Below are 26336 nucleotides of genomic sequence, written 5' to 3'. Positions count from 1 at the left end.
CTGTATTCTTAAGCACTGTCCAGCTTTCTCTTTCTGTGTTACAAAATCACAGAATTGTTTAGGTTAGAAAGGACCTCTTGAGATCGGGTAGTCCAGCCCTCTCAAGCAGGGCCAGCTAGAGCAGACTGCCCTGGACTGTGTCTGGTTGGGTTTTGAATATCTCCACAGATGGAGACTCCACAAAGTTTCTAGGTGACTTGTTATAGTGTTTTACCATACTCACAGTAAAAAAGTGTTTTCCTCTATTGAGATTCAACATCCTGCTTTTTCATTTGTTGCCTGTTCCCTCTTGTGATTTCAGTGGGCACTACTGAGAAGAGTCTGACTTCCACTCTTCATTCCTTCCCAGCATTTATTTGTACGCATTGATAAGGACTCCTCTGAATCTTCTTTTCTGCTGGGCTGAGCAGTCCCATCTCTCTTGGTCTCTTCTTGTATGAAAGATGCTCCAGTTATATAGCCCTGTGCAGGATTTGCCCCTGTAAGTCCACTTCTTTCTTGTAGTGGAGAGTCCAGAACTGGACGCAGATACGGCCTCACCAGTACTGAGTGGAGAGGAAGGATTGTGTCTGGTAACACACTAGCAGTGCTTCTCCTAATGCAATCCAGGATACTGTTGGCCACCTTTGCTACATGAGTGCATTTCTGGCTCGTGGTCAACTTAATGTCTGCCAGGACCCTAAAGTCTTTCTCTTAAGAGCTACAGATGTCTAAAGGCAAGGTGAACAACATCCACTGCTCTCCCCTCATCCACAGAGCTAGTTAACGTATTGTGGAAAGCTATCATGTTAGTTAAGCATCGTTTCTCCTTTATAAATCCATTCTGATTCCTCCCAATCGTATTTTTGTTCTTCATGGGTTTGGATATGGTTTCTGGAATTAGTTGCCCCATCACCTTCCCAAGGACTGAAGTGAGAATAACAGGCCTGTAGTTCCTGAATCTTCCTTATTGACCACGTTGAAGATAGGAGTGCTATTTGCTCTCTTCCAGTACTCAAGAGTTTCTCACCATCCTCTAGTGGGACAGAGAGTCCTCTCTTGTCTTGTATGATATTTCTATTTCTTGTCCACTACTTCCAACCACTGCACTGGCAAAAAACTAACAGTACTAACAGGCAGGGCACTATGTATTCTAGACAAAATCTGTATCTGTTACGCTGCCATTTCGGCCTTTTTTTTTTCTCATTCTGACTACTAAAAGCTTGCAATACTCTTGTTACTCTAACCTTCCAAGAGGAAAGAGGACATTGAGATGTCCTTATGTCAATTCTGACTTGCAGATCACTTCACCTTCTGTCCTTGAAAAAAAATTATCCAGTGTGAATTTTAGGTTGCACACAAACTACTTGTGTTCTGATTGAACAGAGTTGAGTGGAGTGAAGTAGGCAAGAATTTGACACTCGGTACAGATTTTGTTCTTATGCAATTTCTAGGTGCTCTTTTAAGTGGTGGTGAAGAAACCTGATAAAAAGAAAAATTAATGTTGAAGGAAAATGAGATTTAACAGTCAACTACATCCTGCATAATAAAAGTGTTTTTAACCTGAGAGTGATTTGAGTGTTTCTCCCTTGTTGACCCAGTTTGAGCTAATTTAGAGAGACTTGAATTGTGACACTTAGTGAAAAGTAGACCTGATGGGATGTGAAGTGGAGTGACCCAAATCACCTCTCATGTCTGCAAGTCATCTCTGTAGTAGTGTGGCACTGAACAGCCGTGGTGAGATGTAGATCAGTGCACTGCCTACTGCAACAACACACTTTAAAATGGAAGAATTCTTTGGATAAGAACAAAGCTTAACATTCCCCTTTTTTTTGTGTCCTGTGACCACAGTGCTGAGCCTCTCATATTCCCTTTGAAATATGATTGTCCATTGAGGGTAAAGATGCATTCATGTTAAGAAATATATAGGTTTGGATCTCTTCCTTGGTGTGTCAGGAACTAGAAGCTTACTTGCTCCTCCATTTCAAGCAGAGATGGAAGAATAAATTAAATAAGTCTTTTATCTCAGTAGATTTTTTTTATAAAATTGTGTGGGAAATGAAAGGTGAATTGTATTTTATAAAGTAAGAAATTAAATTGTCCTTCTGCCTTCTAACTCAAAGATCCAGGAAAAGTCAGAAAATGTTCCATTCTTTCTGGATTTACCAATATCCCTCCCTAGGTCTGGGCTGCATCAGAAAGAATAAGAAGGGTTTGAGGATTCTGGAAGGGTGTCTGGGTCAGTGTTTTCCTGCATGTAAAGCTGTTTCTTGTAAGAAGTATGTATGGCACCCGAAAGGGAATTCGTTGATTTGCAGCAAGAGAAGAAACACCTAGATTTATCCCACAGTGCTCTGTGGCTTCACCTCATCCATGGGGTCTTCCTTTTTTAGGGATGAGTTCCCTTTTCTGACCTCTACAGTCAGCAGTCCTGGGCAACAGAATAAGGTGAGGGAAAGTGCAGGTTTCATGCTACTGCTTTTTTCTCATGGACCACCATGGCTGGTTTAGAGACCGGGGTTGCTAACAAGGGAATTGAGTGAGAGGCTGTACTCTTCCCTAGAAATGAATATTGATGATAAATTATTGGTTCTCAAGCTGGGAGTAATGTTTATTACTAAACATGGTGCAAATTGTGGCAGAAATGGTTGTTCAGGATTATCCTGCCAGCGTTTGTTTTCTGACTGTCCCTCTGTGCTAAGGAGTGCAGACTGATGGCAGGAGTAATTTCATGCAATTAAAAGCTAGCCCCTGGTGAAAGGCGTGATGAGGGACATTCTTTACTTATTCCCCATTAGTCCTGAGCAGGCTTGCTCTTGAATCCTGTAACCTTGGCAGCAAGAAGACCTCCTTTTGCTTTGCTATCTGCAAGGAAATGAATTACACAAGCATAGAAATTAATGAGTCCTGAATAGTGCAATTAATTTTGTTGAAGTCTCTTTATATATTTAGTTTGGGAAAGGAAGGAAGGAGAAGCTTATCACCAACTGTAAGTCTGAAACACAAATCTTGCACAGCTTTCACTTTGAGATCAAGCTGGATCTATAAGGAATCCAAACCCCTTTTGTTTATTTTACATATTGTAAGAATGAGAAATTATGAATGCAGTGATATAAAGTAATGTTAACATCACAATCCCCATATTGAATTGATTAATATGAAGAAAACACATTAATAGCTTTTTACTATTACTAGCCTGGAAATGGTATAATGGCATATATGGAAATAGAACTGAAATGTGAAAATGTAAATGGCAGAACTTTATAAATCTCAGCTCATACGTGGTGGCCTGAACATTGTCTGAATTTAAAAAAAAAAAAAAAAAAAAAAAAAAGTCTAGACTTCAAACCTTGCCCCAGTTCTTCCCATTTAATTTTTCATTTGTACATGCTAAGCAGGCAATCATATTGCAGAGGAGAAGTTGGATGTAAAGCTGCGTGTATTGGATGTGCAAATTTTCTCTCTTTATGGCCAAAACAGGTGCATGTAAATGTTTCATTAGCACAGCCATTAAGTTCCCAGTGGTAAATTTAGCCACAAGCATTCAAGATGCTTACTTTGCATTTAATTTAGATCTAAAAAAAAAGAAGTAGCAGGTTTATTTAAAATGCATCACATTCAGCTTATTTAATATTCTTATTCTCATGTATTCTTATTCATTTTGTGTATATAAGAATAAATGAGAAACTCACAGAAATACCAACAAAGCTCAAAGTGATGAGGGTAAAAATATGTAAAATCTGGCTTAGCAACCAGCCAGTCATTTCAGGAATTCTGTTTGAGTGAACTTAGAAATAACCTCACTGAAGTCAGAGAGCTTCTCCCAGTGAGATCAGCCCCTTTATCCTCTCTTCTTATATTGCACCAAATATTACAAATTTTTCGTGCTGCTGCATAGTACTAGAACTATAGGGAACTGTGGTTCCTTTTCATCTTTCCTTTTCTTATCCTTTCTGGTGAGCAGTGTCAATCAACTTGCAAATTGCAGCACATCTTATTGCAGTGGAGGTTTCTCTGCCAGTTACTTACAGACATTACACTGTTACCTCTTGCTGTGGTGCAGCCTCACTCTGCCATGGGTGCAGGGACTTCTGCTTGTGCATCACCTGCCTTTCTGTGACAACAATGCTATTGCACTGCATTAGGAGTTGTGTTTTCTTTGGGAATTGCATTGAAGTAACTTAGTAAGTGAAGTGAGTTTTTTTATCCTATCTATCCAGAATCGGTGGCCAGAAATCATAAGTGCTGGACAAGGGGAATGATGGAATAATAAATAAAGTACACTAAATAAAACTGCCATCTTGAATTAAAAACAAATGTATTCCTCACTATCTGTCAATTTGCACTGAAGGGGGATGGATACAAAGCATGAAAGAGATTTTTCTTGGTAGGATCAGATAAACAGAGGCCTTTGAGAAGCACTTGAATGCCATTTGTTTGAAAACTATCCACTTGCTTAAGTTTGGACTAACTATATTCTAAGTCCTTAAATATCAATTAAAATATAATAATCCTCTTTCTGCTGTTTTGACATGTCCTCAGACAGAATCGCGGGATTCAGCATGGTGAGGGATTAAATTGATAACAAATATATGTCTTTCTATGTTGCGTTTTACTTGTTTTGCATGCTTTTATTTATATGCTACTCTTTCAGAGGATGGAGTCTTACTGCACTTCATCTTTACAGTATCTCTGTAAATTAGAAGAAAATAGAAAACTTATTACTTACACTTGTTTTTTAGTTAATCTTGTATTTTCTTACCCAAATTCTAGAGGTAATTTTAGCAATATTAAAAAGCTTTTCTTATATTGCCTATTATGGGCCCAGGAGGGAGAAAAACTAATTTTTTTCCCTGTCTGATTTTTTTTTCCTGATGAAATGGGTGTTTTGTGTCAGAAGGGTGCACGTTTTTCCACCCTTGTCCCTTCCTATCTTGTTTCATCACAAGTCACACGGCATTAGAGTCCTAATGTTTGCATCAATAAATGATGGATTTTCTAATTGTGATTTAAGTTTAAAAGTACTTGCAAAAACTTAATGAAGCATGCAAATCGTTAATTAGATTTCAAATAAATTGTCTTTGACAGTTAAAATCTACAGGGCCAAAGTAATTTTAAGGGTGGCATTTTTCACCCTCTATAAATTATGCATCAGGTCAAAACAGAGATGGTTCTGTAGGAATTATTTTTTTTTTTAAGTAAATCACAGTTTGTCTCTTTCTGCAGTAATTTTCTCTTATTGGTGTGGGGCTGCGTGACATTCTCCTGCAGAACTTGGTGTTGTGAGTAGCAGTACAGATCTATATTTTCCATTGGTTTGATCGACACTTTCTAATCCCACTTCCCGGGATAGTGCCCTTGTTACTAGACTGCACAGACTGTTTGTCTGCTATGGACAAAAATGACACCCTGAGGCTCTCAGCCATTGCGTTTCTAAATGGAGTTATACTTTTATAATCCTAAGTGTTCTTTGCAGCTTTAATTGTTCTTTGCTGTCCCTTTTGGCAACCATTTTGCCTCTGTATAGAGGATTCCTGATGCTGGTTTGTAGTTTCACGGGGAAGAGAATCCCTTTACTCAAAAGCACATTTGGGGATTTTGCTGTTGCTTGGAGCATATTCATTTAGTTAATTAGATTTGTGGAAGATAATGAGAAATTTCCTGTCCTAAGTTCAGAATATTTAATGTAATTTTTAAAGTATTTCAAATCTGTTTAAAATAACCAGAAGAGAGTTTGGTACCTCTTTTCCATTATTAACATTTACATTGGTTGTTTCAGAAACTGTGGGTTTTTTAGGCCCTCACATAGTTTTGGTGAAAGAGCCATCCACTGAGTACCCAGCTTTCACAGTTTTCCACTGATTTTTTCCAGTTTGTTAAATGAATCCCCCCTGCTATCCATGTGTCTGCATAAGCTGTCTTGGTGGGAGGAAATTCAGACCTGGCTGATTAGTCTAAGCATTTCTGTTGTTCTGTTTAAGTTATAGAAAGTAGTGAGTTCAATGGGTTTAGTAATTTAAATTTGTTTCAATGCTCTCAGTTAAGGATGCCAGAGCTCTTTTACTCCATGTATGCTGGGTGTCATTTTTCATCTGCAAAGCTGCTTTATGCAAAACCAGAATATCTGCGGCTTTTGATTTGCATGATTTCAACTCTGTTGCCAAGATTAGATTGTCTGTAGTGCACATCTATCGACAAATTGTTTGTCTATGTGATGAAACATTCCCTTTTGCAAGGTGGATATCGTTCTTCGAAGCTCAGCCTCTACTTTACAGCACTTGTGATTCTTGACTGAATGCTTCTCTGATGCACTTCTGTGTGCATTTGACAGTACAGTTGTTTGCTGAACAAATCATTACTGCTTAGTGAAATCTGTTCATGAGGATGCTGCCTTTGCAGTTTCAAAACAACTGGAATCCAGTCCCTGTTTCAAGACTTTCTGCAGTGCTATTGTGGCTCTCTTCATTTTAGCTATGTAGATCTTTTACTAGTGCTAATGAACTCTGAACAGAGTTCAGACTCTGACAGCAGAGAACATTGTCACCCTCCTTCAGTGGAGCATTTTGCACTTGTACATTTGCATGTGGTGGCCACAGTTTCTCAAAGCTTTGCCCTTCAAGTACAGTCTGAGTACTCTGCTATTCATGCCCGTAATACTATCTCAATGATTCTGAGTTTTTTCATCCTGTCAGAGCTGATGCCACCTTGCTATTTTCACACAACATGGTTTTAGAGTTGTGGCTTCGGTTTTTTAATCATTGTTAATATGCTGCAGGCTTCCAGTGACAGCGACGATGTTTCACTGCTGTTAGTTCTCTTTATGACTTACAAATCTGGAGATGTGGACTCTGACTACTGACCTAAGTCCCAAAGCAATACTAGATTGGAAGGAGTCTTCTGAAATTACATAGTCAAAAAGTTTTCAGTGTTAATTAGAAAGGTAAGTGGAGTCACTGGCTTTTCTTTCTGCTCTGTTTGCCTTCACAGATTTGATGCCAAAATTTTCAGCAACATTATGTCAAACACTTTAGTAGTTGGGAAAAAATCTCAGTACTGTAACTTTCTTCTCTGTTTTGGAAAAGATATCACGGCTACAGAAATTTTATCACAGATAAAAAAAATCTTCATCAGAGATAAAGAGAGTAATTTTTTTTTATTATTGCACTTTCTGGCAGTCAAACCCAAGATAGGTGAAAGTTGGCACAGCAAAGGCTTCCACAACTGTTCTTGTCAGTTGTGTTGCATAGTCAAGCAATCCGTGTGTGACCACAGGAGAGCTAGCTATAACTGGTCATAGAGGTACACAGCTAAGAGCATGTGCTTGCTGCCTCTTGTAAAAGTTGTCATGCTTTGTTGAAAAATGAGATTTAAATAAGGTCGTGGGGGGAGGGAATCACAGGTATATTACAATAAGGAAATAGTCTTTAGTGATTAGTATAAGTACTTTTTGATGATCAGATGAAGGCACTGTATAGTCAATACTGGTTATTTTCTTAGATTCTAAGAAATATGAGTAGTTCAAGTAGCTACAGAATCTGTTAAACACTGATGTCATTAGTCTGTGGCACTATGCTAGAGCTTTACCAGAGTTGAGAACTGCCTGCATTCAGTGTATGATATTGTGCAAGATAACATTGGTGGTGAGGCAGAATTACAAATACAGCTCTTTCTTCTTACTAAGTTGGGGGACAGGGAGGGCAGGGAATTTGCCTGTTCCTTTTTAATATTTTCAAACCTTTAGAATGAACCAGGACACCTCAACAGTTTTTAATTAACTCTTTTTGAATAAAAGCCAAAATACTCAACTATAGCTGCTGGGTTCAGTAGATGGAGTGTTATACAAACCCCCATGCAAGTACTGTGTGACTTCTCAAAATATCTAGAAAGCTGGCAATACTGGTAGAAGTACAAGGTTCCTCTTTGGGGTTAGTGACTAGTGCAGACAAATCCCAGCCTACATTTTCTTTAACGCTGCTGGTTTTGATTGGGAGCTTGGTTTTTCTTTTTCATACATGCAGGTTTTTCAAAAAGCATTGTCTTGGACTCTTTGCTCTTTAATATTTAGGTTGTGGCAGTTTGTCATTCTGGCTAAATAGGATGTTTTTAATTCCCCTGATAAAATGAACAAAATGTATTAACAGAAAATCATCAATGGTGAATAATGAATAAACAGCAGAACAAGTCTGAGACAGGTTTTCATTCTTGCTAAAACTGCCTTTTCCAGCATATAAATTGTTCTGAACATTGTTCTGAACTCTTCACAGCCTTTCAGTACCTAAAAAAAACTTCACATGCGCAAAACCCCTGCACTTTGCAAGTCTGTGTGTATATATTTTATTTTCAGTACAGCAACACTTGGGAGTGTCGTCTGTTGGTCTATAGGATAACTTATAGAAAATTGTGATCCCAACTCCAATCACATACAAGGTTTATTGCTCTTGATCAGGTCTATCTATATCAATTTTTGAAAGAAGTGTGAAAGCAGGTCACAGTCACGGCTGTGTGAATGCTAGCTTTTACGTGCTCTGAGTTGTGAATGGCAGGTAGTGTCACTGCAGCTAATCGTGGTGCAATGTTTTCTGAAATGGTTGCAGTTTAGATGATGGAAGGTTTTCAAATCAGAAGTTAGTGGGATTCTGAATAGGAGGGCTGCACACAGGGGCCTTTTCCAGAAGAAAGATGCTGCAAAGCTAAAGCATTGGTAGTAAGTGACTGCAGCAAATAGCACAGTGTCTGTGGCCGTAAGTGGCCTTCGCTGCTATGTTCTGTGTTCAACAGAGACTGGGATTCAATCCTGTTGCCCTGGCTTAATGAATTATAGTTGGGTATGGACTGGAGGTGGACCTGCCAAGCCAGTGTTGCACTCTGCCAAGCCAGTGTTGTAATATCTCAGAATAGTATCAGAGAGGACAAGTAAGGGAGGTAGGTGGTGTTAATACTAACACAATTAAAGGAACCAAAGGGACTCAGCTGTTTGGACTGACAAAAGAATCATATGGCATTGATTACTGAAAGGTATATTTGAAGGAGCTTTTTTGCTGTTGATCCGGAAGTACTGATTTTATGTCAGAGGGAATAAAATGTGTTTGCCTGTAATGAGTGCATTAATACAGCACAGCTTAGAGCTGCTCAGCTGTGACTCCTTAGGCTTGGCCTCTCCCATGCAGCCACAGTAGTGGGTGATGACTGCATGCAGGCTCTCACACTGCACCATGTGAAGCCAGGTAAAAGCAGCCTCTAACAATGCTATCAGTGTGCTGCAGAGTACCTGAGCCTGCATGTGACTGTGGAGCAGCTGGCCTTGGTAACTTGGATTACATATTCCTCAGAGGACCCCTGCTCTGTCACACGGTCAGCAGCAGCCCATGCAATATGGGAACCAGCACTTCTGAGCATTGATATAGATGAGGAGATGTGGATTTGGCAGATAGGAAGCTCATTCAGAGAACTTGGGCTGTGAACTAGGAGAATTTGTGCCCCAAAACCATCAGTGCCAGTTTAAAATAAGCAGTGTCTGAGTCTCCAAGATGGGATGTGCTAAACAGACTGGTATGTTTTATGTTAACTTTTCTTTCAAGAGGGATTTGAAGCAAAATTCGAGGTTCATGGCATGGGTGATGTAATCTGGCATGACTAATCAAGTCCCTGTACTTGGAAAACCTTGTAGCCTTCTGAAAGATTTATAAATTTTAATACCAGATGAAACGGTTGAGGTCATCCATGGTCCATAGCATTTCAATAATTTTTCTTGTCATCAAACTAATTATATCTGAGTTATAACTTTGCAAAGTTCTTGAGTCTTGATTTAAAGAGATTGTTGCCTGCACCTTATTCTTCAATAATTTGTTCCAAGGATTTTTTTTTCACAGTTAAAATTATGCCATGTTTCTATCTTGTATTTGTCTAACTTAAATTTCTAATCATTAACTCTCATGTCTTTTTTCTGATAAATTAAAGTGCTGACTATTGTTGAGAATTGCTTCTCCATGTAGGTACCTGAAAACTGCGATTAGGCTGCTTTTTAACCTTGTCACTCTATTTAGTTTATCCAAGAGTGTCTGTCATGTGAAGTGAAGCACACTTCTCAGTGATTGGCTTGTTCTTGAAGTTCTTTTCTAAAATTTCTTAAATTTTTTGGTAGATTTCTTCAAACATGAGTATCAGTTGTGCAATATAGAGATAATGATACAACTCAACCTTCATACAGCTTATGTTTAATATACCTATGACTCTTTTCTCTATAAGTTCAAAGTGTTGCCCTCAAATCTTCATTGCCTCCGTCCTCCCACAGATTTCCTGCTTTCCAGAATACGGTTTCCAGTCTTGTAGTCAAGACTACAAGCTTTGGGTCAAGAGCCCACTAAAAACCCCACTGAGTGAATCCCTTAGTTTTAACAGTGTTCCTTATTTGTAAATTTTACTTTTTAAAATACATTCATGGGGGCTGCACTGAATTTTCTTTCTCTTATGGCCCCATAAACCTTTGAACCTGGTAGCAAATTTCAGCCAAATTTGGGGTCTTTAGATGTGTCAAAAGCAGTAAGTTTAGATAGGTGGGAGACTCAGAGGAGTCACCCGTGGAGAAAAAGGTCAGAGTTATCTCAGTCAGTGTTATTAGCCACCAGAGAATCTAGGGGGGAAATGAGAGGGAGAAGAGGGTTTTTCAGCTTTAAGAGACTTGATACAATGTTTCTCTTTGGCAAAATGTTGATCTCTTAATTAGGAAAGGGGGCTCATTTTGAAAGGTAGAAGCATGAGCAATGAATACAAAACAAGCCAGAGGAGCATCTTCAGTGGTGTTCTTGAGGCCATTGTCATATGTGGCAGAGTTAACCTTTCACTTTGGTTTCTACTTGTCTCTGAGGATAACTCACCCTTCTGATATAGACTCTTTCTGAATTATCTTGGTTATCACTGACAATTTACTTCCAGGACCTTGATCCTATTTCTAGAAGGGGCACTTACACGTGGCAGAAACTAATTTCAGGTCCTTAGCTTACACACTACCTTTTTGAAACAGCACCTCTTCTAGAAGGTTTGTGTATTGCGTGAAGCTAGTCATGTGAACACTGAGTAGGCATAAGCTACAACCAAAATTAAAGAAAAAATCAAGGACGGGAGGGGAGAGCAGTGGTTTTGTTGCTGACAGAAAGCTTTTAAGGCTTAAGGTTTTCTGGAAGAGAGAGAAAGGAGATGAATTAGTATAGCAGGTTGGTAGCAGGATACAGCCTGTACCATACACTTGTACTCACTATAGGAAGTGGTGGTATTGAGCTGTAGTTGATTGACAATAAGCTTTGGACAATTTGCACATTTTTAAAGGCAATTGTGGACACTAGCTACATGTTTGAACCAAGCCAATATTACTGTAGTTTGATATCAGAGGTAAACCAGAGGTGTTTGGAGATTATCCAAGCTAATCTTTTCAAATATGTCAGTGACCTCTAGGTTACTGGCAGTCATTTAAGTCAAGGTGAAATTACCCAGTGGAGATAAGTCCTTTAAGGATCCTGATTAAAATGCAGCCTGAGCTTAGGACAGATTAAAAGTGATTGCTGTCTGAAGGAGATGGTGGTTGGGCCAGCAGTGATTTGTTTGAGTCTGGATAATTATAGACAGTCCTCTTGTAAATCTGACCTTGGTCAGTTCTAGTGAGGGAGGCAGGTTGAGAGGAAACAATTCTGTAATTTTCCTTCCTCTTTCCTAAACAGTGGCCCCTTTTGATTTGGAATGGGACTAATTTCTGTCATGACATGAGCATCCCATTTCACTGGGGATCTGCGTACCTCTAGCTCAGCTAGATGTGGTATATGATCTTCAAATGCTTACTAGTATGTTGGTTTTTACAGAGTAAGGGTGAGGGTGGCTCAAAGCATAGTTTCTGTTGGGTCCCTTGCTGCTCATGTGGGTAGTATGTACATTTTTTATTCTAGCTTTTATGGACTTTTCCAGTGGCACCTGTGAATATCCTTTCCCTTCTTTTAAAACCACCAAGCAGCTGAGAAACTGAGACTCCTTGTTCTCTTCTGACTCCACTGACTGTAGATGGGGGTTGAATGGCCACTGATAACCTGGATACACAGGCTGTGTGTCACTGTTTACAGGATGTTATGATTGTGAAAGAAGCTGACATGTGCCCTGGGTGGTTCGAAACACTGCATCTGCAACAGACCAGCAATGCTGATGCTGTCCTTGCTGCTCCCCTTGGTAGGGTTCTGGGAGGGAAGCCAAACGTCTTGTCAGTTGGCAGCTGAGTTTGGCAGCCAGGATGTATACATACCATGTTTTGGGATACAGGTCTCCCCAGGTAGCAGCAGTTTGAGGTGAACCTTGCTTCAAGATTTTTTGTGTCTCCTTTCATCCAACTTCGCTGCCATTTAGCAGGGCATCTGCTGTTCATTTGGTAAATGCCACTCTTCATGTGAAAAAGCAGTGAATATAATTCTGTTCTGTATGGAAATAACGTAGTCTTCTAGCACCTTGCTTAGTGAACGGACTGTCACTTATCCCTGCTTAACACAAGCAAAACAACCATGTTTCTATCTCCACTCAACCTGTGTGACTTCCAATGAGAAATGTGGGCATTTTTCTGACATTATTAGAAGTAGAGAGGATGTTGGAAACTTGCATTTTTGCTATATGAGTGTGACTGGCAGTTTGTTTAGTTGCTTGTTTTCTGTCATTATGGAAGCAATTTCCATGGAGTTTATTCATTTGCAGTCACTGAGTCCCAAATAATTCACACATGATAAAATCTGCAGGCATTTAACAACAGTTATTCACTTCTGTTGCTTTTGTTATCTGCTAGCTTTCCAAGACATTTTATTTACCAGTTTATAACACCTCCACTGAAAAGCTACCTGAGAATTAAAACCAGTAATTCCAGTTTCAGGAGGTCAGAACTCCCGAAGTGTCAGAGATGTTGTTTTGGAAAAAGGATGTTTTACAAGCTTACATGTACCCTAATAAAAGAATGGTTTTGAACCACTGGAGACATCGTGCCGAAGTGCTAGAAATATAGGCAGCTCCACTGATTTTAGTGGAGCCAGGCAGACTTCTACTAGCTGAGGAAATAGCGCTTATTGTAACCTGTGATTCTTGCAAGTAGGGTTGCCTATGTGATTGGAAGAAAAGAACATATTTTCAAGGAAGAAAATATAAGTAAGGAGATAATTACCTTCTTTGATGTTTATCAGAAGGATATTGAGAACCTGTTTCATTTTCTTCAAAATAAAGGCAGGCAACTATTACAATGGTCTTGCTGAGTTTCTACAAAGTAGCCTCATGTTCCTCCAAAGCCCTCTGTCTCTTCCCTGGATCTACTGTTTGTGCTGCCCTCTCTCTCTCTGGTGGTGCATTTTGCACTTCTCCGGCTTTCAGGCTGAACCTAGATCACACTGTGGTAGGCATGAAGCTTGCTGTAGTGAGCCTGACTTTGTCTGCTGGTCTGTTCTCTCCAAGGACAATGGTATTTTGCCTCACAGCATTATTTATTTAAAATGAGTTAATTTCAGAGAAAGCATATCTTAAGAATAATAAAGCAGGCTGTGAGCAAATCTCACTTTCCCCTAAGGATTCATATTCCCTGGATTTAGGAAGACACAGTTTCTTTAGTCTGTTGCCACAGATTCACTCTTTCCAGACAAGTTTCTCCAGGCAGGGTATCAGATTTTAACCCTTGAGTGGCCCAGGTTGGGTTTTAATGTGTCTTTTAGTTCCAGCAGAGAGAAAGGTAGCTTATCAGTAGACATTTGTTCCCTTTGTTCTAAGGAATCAGGAAAACTTCTTCCTCTGATGACGTGCTTTAACCAGCCCTCTCTCCCACTGCTTTCCATCTTACCCTGGTTGTTACTAGTTGCCGATGGAGCTGGCAATGCTGTGCTCAGCAGAGCAGCTCTGCCACCAAGAGGTGGCAATGCCTGTGATTAACCATGGGGAGCTTATATGCCTTTCCCATGGCCCCCAGCAAGGTCCAGGTGCCACCAGAGGCCTGATCTAGTTAGGGTGCAATTGTTTTGACTTTTGCAGAGATGTATTTACCTTGCGGCAGTGGACAAATTCCGTATTTTGGGTAATATTTTCCTACCAAGGTCATGAATTTAAGAAGAAATGAACTTATGTTACTTGGATAGTTGGATTTGCAGATAGCCCACACTTACATGATTAGTGGGACTTGTTCATCTTCTCTTACCACAATGGGAGCATAGGATATGGTTTGCCTTTGCTATACTCTTCCGTATAATATATATGTATTATAGTAGTGCTCTCCCTTCTTTGAAAGTTCTCTCATTCACCTTTAAACTAAGTAAATTACTGTTGTAAATAATTGAAGCATAGGCCCATCCCATGGGGGGGCTGCAACAAATGGCTTAGTGGGCAAATGGCCAAGTCCTTCATCTCTGTGACTAAACTGCTGCCTTTCACTTTCCCAGCTCAGAGCATCTCCAAAGGAGTCTGTGTCCAATGTCACTGTTTTGCCTAATCTATAATCACACAATGGTCATTAGTTCCTACAAGAAAAGGCTTGTCTCCCTGTCTTGATCTGCCTTTGCATGTCCAGAAGCCTTTGTGGCAGCTAATTTTTTTTTCTTCCTAGTCTGTATAGATGGAGATAACAGGTTGTTAGCGCTTGAAACACAAATGCAACCCGCCTTTCACAGCTCTTGGCAAACAAAGGCTCAACAGCATGTATCATGTTAATTAGCATCCTTCCCAATTTACTTATCTGAAGTTATACTGATGGTTGCTGAGAACAAATGAAAGTGATTATCTAATTTTTTTTTTTTTAAAAAAAAAAAAAAAAACGGGCAAATAAGCTGAATACAAGTGTCCTGGGAATATTCTCAGTGTAAGCATAGGCTATGAAAGAATGGGCATTTCCCTTTTCTGCTGGCCTGGATTCAGTGTACATAGAGGTTCAATACATGAGCATAGCTCAGAGGAGTCTTTATATCTTGGCACAGGTGTGATCCTGTAGCCACTAGAAATCAAAGCAAAATTACCATTTACTGGGACATGCAAGACAAGAAGGACTCTTACAGGACCTTATCTGAGTAAAGATGGTTCAGGTGGGTAGGAGGGATGGCACTGAAAGGAGACAGGGCTTTGAGGATAGTTTGTGAGATCTGTGGGACACAAGGCTGATGTGTCAAGACAGAGGAGCATTGCTGAAGGCAGCAGCTGGTGGGGTAACTGAAGAAAGGGGATAGGAGCTCCTCTATGCCAGTAATCTTTGGAACAAGTATATGGAGAAAATCTACTACATAGGGAGTGTCATTTTGGAGAAGAAATGGCAATGTTAATGACATGCAGCTTTGCTGGTGTCTATGCTGTTAAGGATTTTGATATCAGTTTTTCCCCAAGCACCTTAATAATCCAAGGAAGAGCTTATTTATATGTAAACAAAAGTTTCCTTCTATGGAATCAGCATAAGATGTATCCTGAATGCTGTGTAAATAGTCAGATATGTTACAATAAACGTGCACTTCAGTGTTCACTCACCTGAATTCCCCAACATGCTGGTGAGGCTTTTGTCACTCAAAATGCATAATGCCCAGGAAGAATTGGTTTAATATCACGGTAATTAATTGCTAGTGTCAGCTTTTTGCTTATGTAATTGATTCGATTTACCTGCCTAGTTTTACCCAACCCTTTCCCCATGTTTGCTGCAGGTCCTTTAAAACAAGAAATAGCAAGCCAAGAATTCATGTTTGAAGTTTTTATTCCTAGGTTCACTGAAAAGAAACAAGATTTGAGTTTTTTTAAGGAGGTCTAGAACAAACTCCTTGGGAAGTGCCCATGCACAGGGTGCTGTACAAGACAGAAAGCTGGATGTACACATACTCTTAAATAAGCAGCGAGCTGTGCTATTGGCTTCATTCTGTATGTAATAAAAGAATGTGCATAACTGCACCTTAACCTTTTGAGCCCATATCGATGAGCTAGTTATGATGTACTTTCTTTAAATAAGCTTGGGGTATTGATGCACTGTGTAATACATAGGAACAGATTAGGTGGCAGCAGCCTCCTTGGCTACGGAAGGCATTATACCAGCAGTGATAGGAAGCTAAACTTTCACTTTATATGGAACAATGATAAAACTCTGCTAGACTTGCACGGAATCATTTGGACAGTATCAGGTGCGTTTTACTGAAAACATTTGAATTTGTTCTTGCATGAAAATTTTGAGTTGCAGACCCTTGTGAGTTGTCATACTTGCAACCTCTTGTTTAAAACAAAGGGGGACAAAAGCTGCTGTTGGATTCACTGGCATGAGTGAAGTCAGGCTTTTCCTGTTTTGTAAATAGTGAACTGAAACACAAGAGAAACAGTAACTTTTCAAGACTATGTAGGAAGCCTATGGCACAGCTGAAAGGTCTCACCTCACTTGACCCAAGCCAGCATGTTTCAGAAATACTCATTTTCCTTCCTGCTCCCAGACCATTTCCTACAATCTTCTGTTCCTGTATTCTCCACTTTTCCTCTGAAGTTATTCTGCCAGCATGTTTCCCTAGGTATTAAACTCTGTTAGAGTCAACAAGCATTTCAACTAACTTATTGCTGTTTGGAAGATCCATAAAGGGTTTTACTCCTGAAATAGGCTTTTGCAGTCAAACTAAGAAAAGAGAATTCACTAAGTAAGTGGTTGGCTATGTTTAAGGACGCAATTACACAAAACCATTATGTTCTGGAGTTGTTTCACATTTAGAAAGGAAATGAGGAAGAGATAATCCCACAGATCTGGGCAAAGCATCCTGGAGATACTGTATAACACTGATGACACTGACAAGAAATTTGTATTATTGTGCCTTAACTGCCAAACATGAGCAACATTCATGTAGTGTCTCTTACTTACTAAAACCTTAGAATATTTCTGTTTATGTGCAGATGGTATAAGGAAGATTTCAGTGGTGAGGAGAGCACGTCTGCTCTCATCTTCTTACAGACAGGCTTTGAGACATCTCATTTAAAACAAGCCTTACCTGTAGGTACAATCAATCTCATCTCTTCTTAGCAGGCAAGAGGACTCCACAAATGACCTTATAGATTAGGTACTTTCTGTTTATATTTGATTTCCCACTCCCTGCTATTTGTAGAGAATGATTATCAAGGCATTAAAAGTTCTGCCTGATGGGAAACTGTTGGATATTTTGTCATTTCTTTACAGCCTCTCCTGTTTTGATGGAGAGAGGCAGAGAGGTACAGGAAGCAATCAACAGAAAGGTCAGGAATATTTACTTACTGATATTGAAATGTTGCTGAGAGTCTTCGTCTGATTTAGGGGGCTTGTTGGGTGGAATTTTTGTTCATGGTGTGGTAGGGAAGCACTAAGGCTTGAAATTAAGTCTCCATTTATCTGCAAGTTAGAAAGCTGGGGACACCTGTGGCTACCTTAGGGCTTTGGGTAAAGGCTATGCCAGAATCCAAGTGACATCTCATGCTATCAGGAAGTTGAAAAGGAGTTGATAAGAAACTCCCCAAGAGACTTCTTTTTGCCTTTTTTTCCAAAGAGGATTCAGGCAAAGCCACCCTTCCCTCTCACTGTGCTGGGACAATGGAAGAACTTTGGCTTTAATTATTGGTATAGCTTCAGTTTAATCGAAGTCTTGCATCACATTAGCTGTAATTATTGATAATACCAGTGTTCTGCACATATACATCTTTCTTATTTGCTCAAGAAGTTTCGTTTTCTAAAGCACTTCCTCCTTCTTATCAGCAGCAAAATTAAAGGACTGCGCTTCTCAGGGAGCAATACTTGTCTTCTGCTTCATGCCTTAACAGTAAGGAGATAAACTCCAACGCTTTCTATTTAGACAGAGTGAGAGATCTGTCAAATCATCCCCAGGAACTGAGAAGGCTACTGCAATCCCCCATCTGTAATACAAAGATGGAAATAATTATGAGCCTCACTGGGATTTTGCAGCACAGAATGTTTATGTAATGCTTTCAGCATGTCTGTGTCAGTGGCAAACAGGGGTTTTGTTGTTGCTGCTGTTACACAGCTTTTATCTCAGCCTCAATTGTTCTTAGGTTGTCTTATCAAGGAGGCAAAGTGGAGTCTGTCAGCTCTGGATCTTCTTGAAGGATTCTGGCTTCTGCAGCTGGGCTTGTCAGCCAGCCAGCCACGATTCTGCTTGGAGGCTCCAGATTTCTGAAGTAATGAGGGGACAAACCTAACAGTAAAACAAGACTTAGATGTAAATTGCTACAGTTTACGTAGCTGTCTCGAGGGAATACAGGTTAAGAAGGAACCACTTTTTAATTTGGCTTGAATTTATATGCAGGCTTAAGATTTTTAAGGGATGTTTTGTCACAGTTGTAATTTAGATGAAGCTCAGGTAGATCCCTGCCCATTCTCTCTCACTGCATCAGCTGCTGCCAGCCACTTTTCCTGACCTCTATAGCAGGTCCTCTCTAGTTCTGCTACATCTCTTGTAGCTTTCTTTTCTCTAGTTCAGATACTGAGTTTCCTTCATTGCCTGAAACTCTCTGCACATGAATTGTTTACCTTAGAGTAGAATATGTTATTCAGAAAGTCTTTTTAATAAGACAGTCAGAGATTTAAAAGTCAAATTAGGGCCTAGTGGAAGTCAATGAGAAGGTATTTCTGCTCCTTGCAGTAAGAACAGGGTCTTACCTTAGATGGAGTGCTAGTAATATGCATACCTCATTCTAAGAAGTGGTTTCACGGTTGTGGATAGTAGTGGATTTCCACACTAAGCAAGAGGACACATTTAACTTACGCTAGTAAAAACACCACTGAATTCTGATGGCACTGAGCAAGCCTCCAATGTGTCTGAAGCCAGAAGTTGTAGGAATTGACATGGATGAGGTGCCAGCTTGAACCTTACTCCTCTCGTCTGCTGATGAATGAATCCCAAGGAGGAAAAGAATTTTTCTCTGCTTCACTTCCACATTGATAAAAGGTCCTTACTGCCTAATCTTGCAGAAACTCTTTCTTCTGAGGAAATCTCTGGTATTCCACACGACTAAAAATAGGCATCTCATTTAGAGTAATGGTTTGCCTGATGAGAGTTTTTAATATGCTTCATTGTGCTCCTTCGCTAGATAGAGTTTTGCTTTATGAAGGTCCTGGCTTGCAAATGGGAGAACACAGCAGATTCAAATTGCAGAATATTTAATATAGTACTTACAGTCTCTGTTTTGCAATAGATTTTTTGCCTGGTCAAGGACTGATAGCACAGAGACAAACAAGAGAAGCTGACAGATTGGTGAATGCTGGGTGGGATCGTTTGTCAGGAGACATAATGAATCACCATGGTGCAGCATTTCATTTTCGGAAAGATAGTTCTGATAAACTCAAATTAAAGGCAGAAGAGACAGCTGGGGGTGTTTTGTGAGTTCTCATTTAAATCAAATAGACAATTAGAATAAAGGCATAGTGAAAAATTCCTGCTATTCTAAAGATATTTTGAGGAAGAAACAAAATTGAAGTTAGAAACAGAATGACCTGGAGGAATGTTTGCCAGCTATGCTCCACAAATAGATGTTGAGTTTTACTTATCCCTTTCTGGTCAAAGCTGTTGGGTATCATATGTCTAAAGCTTCAAGCAGTGCTTCAATTAAGGGAAAAAATATCCATCTTATAACCTTGTACACAGGTTATTCGAGCAGAGGTCAGTGTGCTTTTAATAGGACTGCACGTAGACACTGAACTACTCACAGTCTGAATGAGAGAAGTGATCTTCTGTGGTTTTAGAAGTGCAAGGATACTTCTGCATCAAGACTGATTAATTCATGCAAGGTAACACATTAATAAAAAGGCTGTATGTAACTGGCTAGAAACCAGGGTGACTTCATGCTGATAGCGTAGCTGCAGGCAGAATTGATAGGAGATGAAAGGCCAGTGCCTGCTTCCACTTTCTCCTGGTATCAAAGGGTCACAGCCTCAGTTGTGCTGCACAAGGTTATTTCTAGGTGATGCTGAAGACCTTTTTTGACCCTAGTGTAAGCAAACAGGAATGTGTGAATGCTTTAAGGAGTAGCTCTCTGAAAAAGTTGCTTTAAATCAGCTGCTTTTCAGTGCATTTACAGCACACTTGGTTAGGAGATCAGTTAGAAACTTCAATAGAGGGGGACTATGTAAAATCCTGCATTTACAATCACTCAAATAGGTATGAAACTGTGTGTGTGTGTGTGTAGTGTATAAAAAACTGTGTGAGATTTCCAGATACCTTCCAATATTAGTGGACATGGAATAAAAAATAAAGAAATCTGCAGCACGATGTTTCACAGCATGTGTATGCCTCTTTCAGATTTTCAGCCTGCAAGGATGAGAGAGAGATAAGGAATTGAGACACATACGTGTTGTGAGATTATAAAAAGCTTATACCCTCTTCCAAGCAGTATTCAAACAGGCACTTTCTTTTTAAACCAGGAAATAATAATGGGTCATACAATGTGCATGACTTCATATTGAGGGAATTGGTGTTGAGGCTTTTTGAAGTAGCAGTGAAGGAACTTGTCACATAGTGCCTGTTTTCTTGAGTAATGCTATGCTGTTTACTCAGTTTCTGAAATATGGAAATTTGCCAGTTGTGTTCTCAGTATAGAAGTCTTACACTCTTTGTGCATGGAAAAGTGGTTAATTTTATGAGGAAGAAGGAGCTTGCTTCCATTTTGCCTCAGCAAGTTGCTCGCTAGTGCTTCTTCTCCAGGTAGAAGTAAGAGTAGGAATGCTTGATGAGGCAATTTCTTGAGACCATGTTTACTAATAAAACATTGTTCCTGATCTTGAAGTACTTTATAAATGTTGATCATAAGTTATTGAATTATTATTAAGTAGTAGTAGTTGTTGTTGTTGTTATTATTATTGCTCAGGAGCAAGTCATCCCCATGTTCTGGAAAAGGAGCTGGTGGGGAAAAAAAAACAGCTTGGTTGAGTAGGGAGATCTTGAGAGATATCAAAATGAAGAGGGATGTCTATGAGCTTTGGAAGAAGGGACGGGCATCTTGGGTGGACTACAGGAAGGAAGTGAGATCATGCAGGGAAAAAATCAGGAGGGCTAAGGCCCAACTAGAAATCAAATTGGCTAAGTCTGTGAAAGATAATAAAAAATCTTTCTATAAATACATTATCAAGAAAAGGAGGACTAGGGAGAACATTCAGTCCCTATTGGTTGCAGAAGGAGCAACAGTGACAAGGGATGAGGACAAGGCTGAGGTACTTAATGCCTTCTTTGCCTCAGTCTTTAATAGTAAGGGAAGTTGTTCCCCTGTGTACAAACCCAGGAGTTAGAGGAGCAGAATGAGGCTCCCAGGTGGTTAGAGACTTGCTTGCCCAGCTAGACACCCACAAGTCTATGGGGCCGATGGGATCCACCCAAGAGTGTTAAAAGAGCTGGCAGGTGTCCTTTCAAAACCCCTTTCCATCATCTACCAGCGGTCACGGCTGACTGGGGAAGTTCCACTGGATGGGAGGCTGGCTGATGTTGTGCCCATCTACAAGAAGGGTTCCAGGGAGGATCCAGGGAACTACAGGCCTGTCAGTCTGACCTCAGTGCCGGGGAAAGACATGGAAGAGGTGATCTTGAGTGCTATCATGAAGCACATGCAAGAGAACTGGGTGATCAGGCTGAGTCAACATGGGTTCACGAAAGGCAGGTCTTGCCAAACTAACCTGATCGTTTTCTATGACAAAGTGACTCGACTACTGGATGAGGGAAAGGCTGTGGATAAGCCTTTGACACAGTTTCTCACAGCATTCTGCTTCAGAAACTGTCTGCCTCTGGCCTGGACAGGCGCACACTCTCCTGGGTGGAAAACTGGTTGGATGGCCGGGCCCAGAGAGTGGTGGTCAATGGAGTTAACTCCAGCTGGAGGCCAGTCACAAGTGGGGTTCCCCAGGGCTCAGTACTGGGTCCAGCCCTGTTCAATGTCTTTATCAATGACCTGGATGAAGGCATCGAGTGCACTCTTAGCAAGTTTGCGGATGACACTAAGCTGGGTGGAAGAGTGGATCTGATGGAGAGTAGGGAGGCTCTGCAAAGGGATCTTAACAGGCTGGACCGCTGGGCTGAGACCAATGGGACGAGGTTTAACAAGGCCAAATGCCAGGTCCTGCACTTGAGGCACAACAACCCTATGCAGTGCTACAGACTAGGAGAAGTCTGGCTAGAAAGCTGCCTGGAGGAGAAGGACCTGGGGGTGCTGGTTGACAGCCGACTGAACATGAGCCAGCAGTGTGCCCAGGTGGCCAAGAAGGCCAATGGCATCTTGGCTTGTATCAGAAACAGCGTGACCAGCAGGTCCAGGGAGGTTATTCTCCCTCTGTAGTCAGAACTGGTGAGACCACACCTTGAGTACTGTGTTCAGTTCTGGGCCCCTCACCACAAGAAGGATGTTGAGGCTCTGGAGCGTGTCCAGAGAAGAGCAACGAAGCTGGTGAAGGGGCTGGAGAACAAGTCTTATGAGGAGTGGCTGATGGAGCTGGGGTTGTTTCACCTGGAGAAGAGGAGGCTGAGGGGAGACCTTATTGCTCTCTACAACTACCTGAAAGGAGGTTATGGAGAGGAGGGAGCTGGCCTCTTCTCCCAAGTGACAGGGGACAGGACAAGGGGAAATGGCCTCAAGCTCTGCCAGGGGAGGTTGAGGCTGGACATCAGGAAGAAAAATTTCACAGAAAGGGTCATTGGGCACTGGATTATATTTACAAGCGCTGCCAGTGAGCTCTGGTAAAAGGGATTATTGTGCTGAGCTACCGCATTGGTTTGCAAGTCAAAATTTGCATCAGGAAATGCAAACTTTGCATTTTGCATCTTTTTGGTAGCATGGCATCTGCCCTTCAGATAAGCATCACTGTTTCATGTGACTTTGTCTCCCTTGTTCCAGATTAGTGGTGATATGAACTGAAGGCTGACACATAGCTCTTTCACTTTACATGGCATGTTTTTTCAGGTGTGATTCATTAATGTTTCAACTAGACCTTTCTCTTTTATTTTAGAGGCAACTGATCTACTAACTAGCCTTCTGTCCCCACCTGCCCTCAGATATGCTGTTCCTCTTTACCCCTGTCTGTCTGAATAAGAATTAGTTTTCCAACAATTTACCTCTCTACCTCTGCAGGACAATAACTGAATTTCAGAGCCCTCTCTCAGACAGCAACACATCCATGCCCTTTGCTTTGCTCTAGACCACAGCAGGTGCAGTTGAGACAGAGGGAGCTGAGAGTTAGTAAAGAGCTGAAATCCAGTTCAGTCTAATTCTTAAATGAATTCTTGGAGCCCTACACACATTTAAGTTTATCATTTATTGTCTGTGATTTTCTCAACTAATTCCAACTTTAATGATAGTTTTCAGCTTTGGTTTTCTCTTCTAATTAGCATACCAGTGACTACATTTAATCTTTGTGTAAAGACAAAAGGAGCTTACATGGTAAGCGCAGTGGGAGTACAGCACTTACTGTTCAAGATAGTCGTCCATGAGAAAGTTCTTGCATGACAGTTTAGATGCTGAGATTAAGTTGTACATCTTTCTTGTACTGTCCCAATGCTGTTTTATTAGTGGCTCAGCTTGATGATAATAAACTTTCAGGAAGGAAACAAAAGAACTGGAGAGACCAATCACAACCCTTTGCACATGCAGCAAAGATTTCTTGGACATTATGAACTTTTGAGGTCATAGTTTTTATGGAGTATTATTGTTGAGTAACTTCACATTTACTCCATAATAATTAAAATGTAGTGGGTTGAAAATTCCTATTTTACGTTGTGGAAGATGCTTTGCATCCACTTTTTTTGGGAAACTGTCCCCATAAAGAAAGTTGTGAATTTAATTTTGGTGTTCTTGTTGGCTGTTGCAGCAGGTAAAGGTCTCGAAGTGTTACTGTATCTTGCAGTCAGATTTATAGCATATTGATGGAGAAGAAAACAGGACAGGTCTGTTCACCCTTTTCGCTGATGCTCTGATGTTGAACAGAGCGCTAACGTTGACAAGCACCTAGGGAAGAGGGCATATACAGGTATATTTGAGCAGCACTATTCAGTGCTTTTCATTTACAGCATAAAAATTTTGAATATCCATTTATTATTTACTTCGGGTTTTGTGTGTTTGCTTGGTTCTGTAGAAATGTGTATGCGTGGTTAGACTGGGAGAGAGACATTTGCAAAAATTTTGGATACTACCCCGTGGTGACTAGTGGATCCAACAATAGCCTGCTTTACCACAGGGACTCTAAATGAGAAAGCAGTATCTTCAATTGCAAAAGCCTCTAAAGCAGGACTTTATAGTTTCATTAAATCAACAAAAATGCTTTCATTTAAGAGCAGCTCCATTTAGTAACTAAATTCTTAAATCCTCTCTGTCCTGAGTTTTAGATAACTCATTCCTTGCTGCTTCAATATAGCTATGTCCATCCTGCTGTAAGAAGTGGGGTATCCTGGCTGATACAATCAGCATAATTCAGAGTACTGGTACAATGTTAATGCTGTTGATCTCCTAGGAAGCATAAGGAAGATGCTGAGGGGTACTTGGTCATAATTAAAGATATTAAGCTAAAAGGAAATGCTGTGCATAGTTGAATGTTTTCATATATAGGCCTTATTTGCAATAAAAGAAATGATTATACTGAATCCAGTCTCTATAGTAATTTGGTGCTTAAGAGAGAAGGGAAAAGATATTCTGGAGGTCTGTGATGGAAAATGTGAATACTAACTCAGAACATGAACTCATGTTCTTTGCAAAATGCAGATACCTGTAATAGATGCTAGTTCTACTGAAGAAAGGCTTTAGGAAATGTAGGTTAACTTTTTATTCATTTCAGTATGGGACTGTTGTTCAACATGTCCCTGCTCTGTGACTTTGGTTATGAAATATGGTACCTGACAAATTGTGAGTTTTCTGTCTTTTGTTGTTGGTTTTAGATTGACAAGTATGCTCAGCGGGATCTGAAGAAAGGGCTTCATTTGTATGGGACAGATGGAAATATCGGCCTAACTAATGCATGGAGCATCATTCAAACAGATGTAAGTCTGAACTTCTTTTGATTCCTCTTTACCCTCTGGGTTCTGTAACAGCACGTCCTGAGTGTGAACCTAATTAAACCTCCAGATCCCAAGCCAATCTCTTCCTCCCACCCAGTCAGCACAGTAGCAACTGAATTCTCTGGTTTTCTGTAACAAATTGTAATTTTTGTTTATTTATCCTTTGATCAGGATATCTTATTTCACTTAAAAAATTATATTGTGTTGATGCGTAAATATCATATAGTACTGTGCTGTGTGGAGAGTGAAGAAAGTCAGACAGGAAACAAGCAGTACCTTCTTTAATGTCAAAGGGACAGCTTATGTTGGAATGAAAAGCAATAGCGTAATAACAAAGAACCACTTCAATGCCTTTTCATTTCTGTCCTGTCTCCATTAATTGCTATTGTTGGTTTCCTCTAGTGTAGTCAAAATGGAAACTGGCCATGATGTTTACAACTTCCTCTGCAGTCAGTATGTTTTTCCCAGCAGAATTCAACCATCACAGATAGTCTGGGAATACTTTCTTGCTATGTTGCTGCCACTGTTGCATCCTTCTGATTCTCTGCCAGTGTTTGTCTCATAAACACTTGTGAACATCATAGGTCGCTTCCTCCTTTTGTCCTTGTCTGGCTTGCTGAGGAAACATCATCACTGACAGTTCAGGTTTATTAGCTCCGTCTTTCTCTTCTTATATTCAGTTCAATCAGTTCCCTTGGGTGTGATCTTTCTGACATGATTTTCTCTATTTCTTGAATGAGGAGGCTTTTCTTCCACATTAGGAAAAAGCACTTGTACTGCCTGGGCTTTACTCAGAAAATCTGGCGTAGCAGAACATGCCAACACCAGATTTTCTTAGATAGACAGTTGGGGCTAGACTAGATATAGACAGTTGGGGCTTTAGTCTTGCCTTGACCAAAAATATCTTAAATCAGTCAAAGATGATAACCTCTCTCAATGCTTCCAACATCATATAAACTATTTGAGATGATGGATGGGCCACCTAGCACAGTCTGATATGATAAACCTGCTCATTTCCTCTTTACTTCCTCTGCTGCCATTTGGGCTGAAATCCTGAACGTCATTCAGTGTGATAGTGTTAAGATTCACGTATACTCTTCTGCACAATGGAAGATAACAAGAGCAGCAGGCTGCTAAAAAACGGTCCGAGAAATTAAAAAATTGGGGTGACTAACAGAAGAACTGGTTGGCCAAACTCCATGTGCATCTTTGGGGCTGTGGGAACAGTCTGTATGGAGTGTGGTAGGTTGACAGCAACTGTGTGTGAGAGACAAACATCTCAGACCCAGCAAACAAGCTTTCCAGTTCTGCATCCTAACAACTGCATGTGGAAGGTTCTTTCAGTTACACTTAAAA

At 40.4% G+C, this 26336-nt stretch overlaps 1 protein-coding gene across 9 annotated transcripts in view; it reads left to right on the top strand.

Moving 5' to 3' along the window:
• TSPAN4 (tetraspanin 4) overlaps positions 1–26336 on the top strand; it is a 454376-nt gene that overhangs the window by 414836 nt on the left and 13204 nt on the right. For all 9 annotated transcript variants that reach the window (XM_054068313.1, XM_054068306.1, XM_054068309.1 and 6 more), the window contains one exon: positions 24861–24962. In XM_054068313.1, the coding sequence (XP_053924288.1) occupies positions 24861–24962 (102 nt within the window). The remainder of the gene's footprint in view (positions 1–24860; positions 24963–26336) is intronic.

This window comes from Cuculus canorus, chromosome 5 (genome assembly GCF_017976375.1).
Source record: "Cuculus canorus isolate bCucCan1 chromosome 5, bCucCan1.pri, whole genome shotgun sequence".
In the NCBI taxonomy this organism is placed as follows: Eukaryota; Metazoa; Chordata; class Aves; order Cuculiformes; family Cuculidae; genus Cuculus; species Cuculus canorus.
The sequence above is the reverse complement of the archived record's forward strand: the minus strand, read 5'-3'. Positions and strand labels throughout refer to the sequence as shown.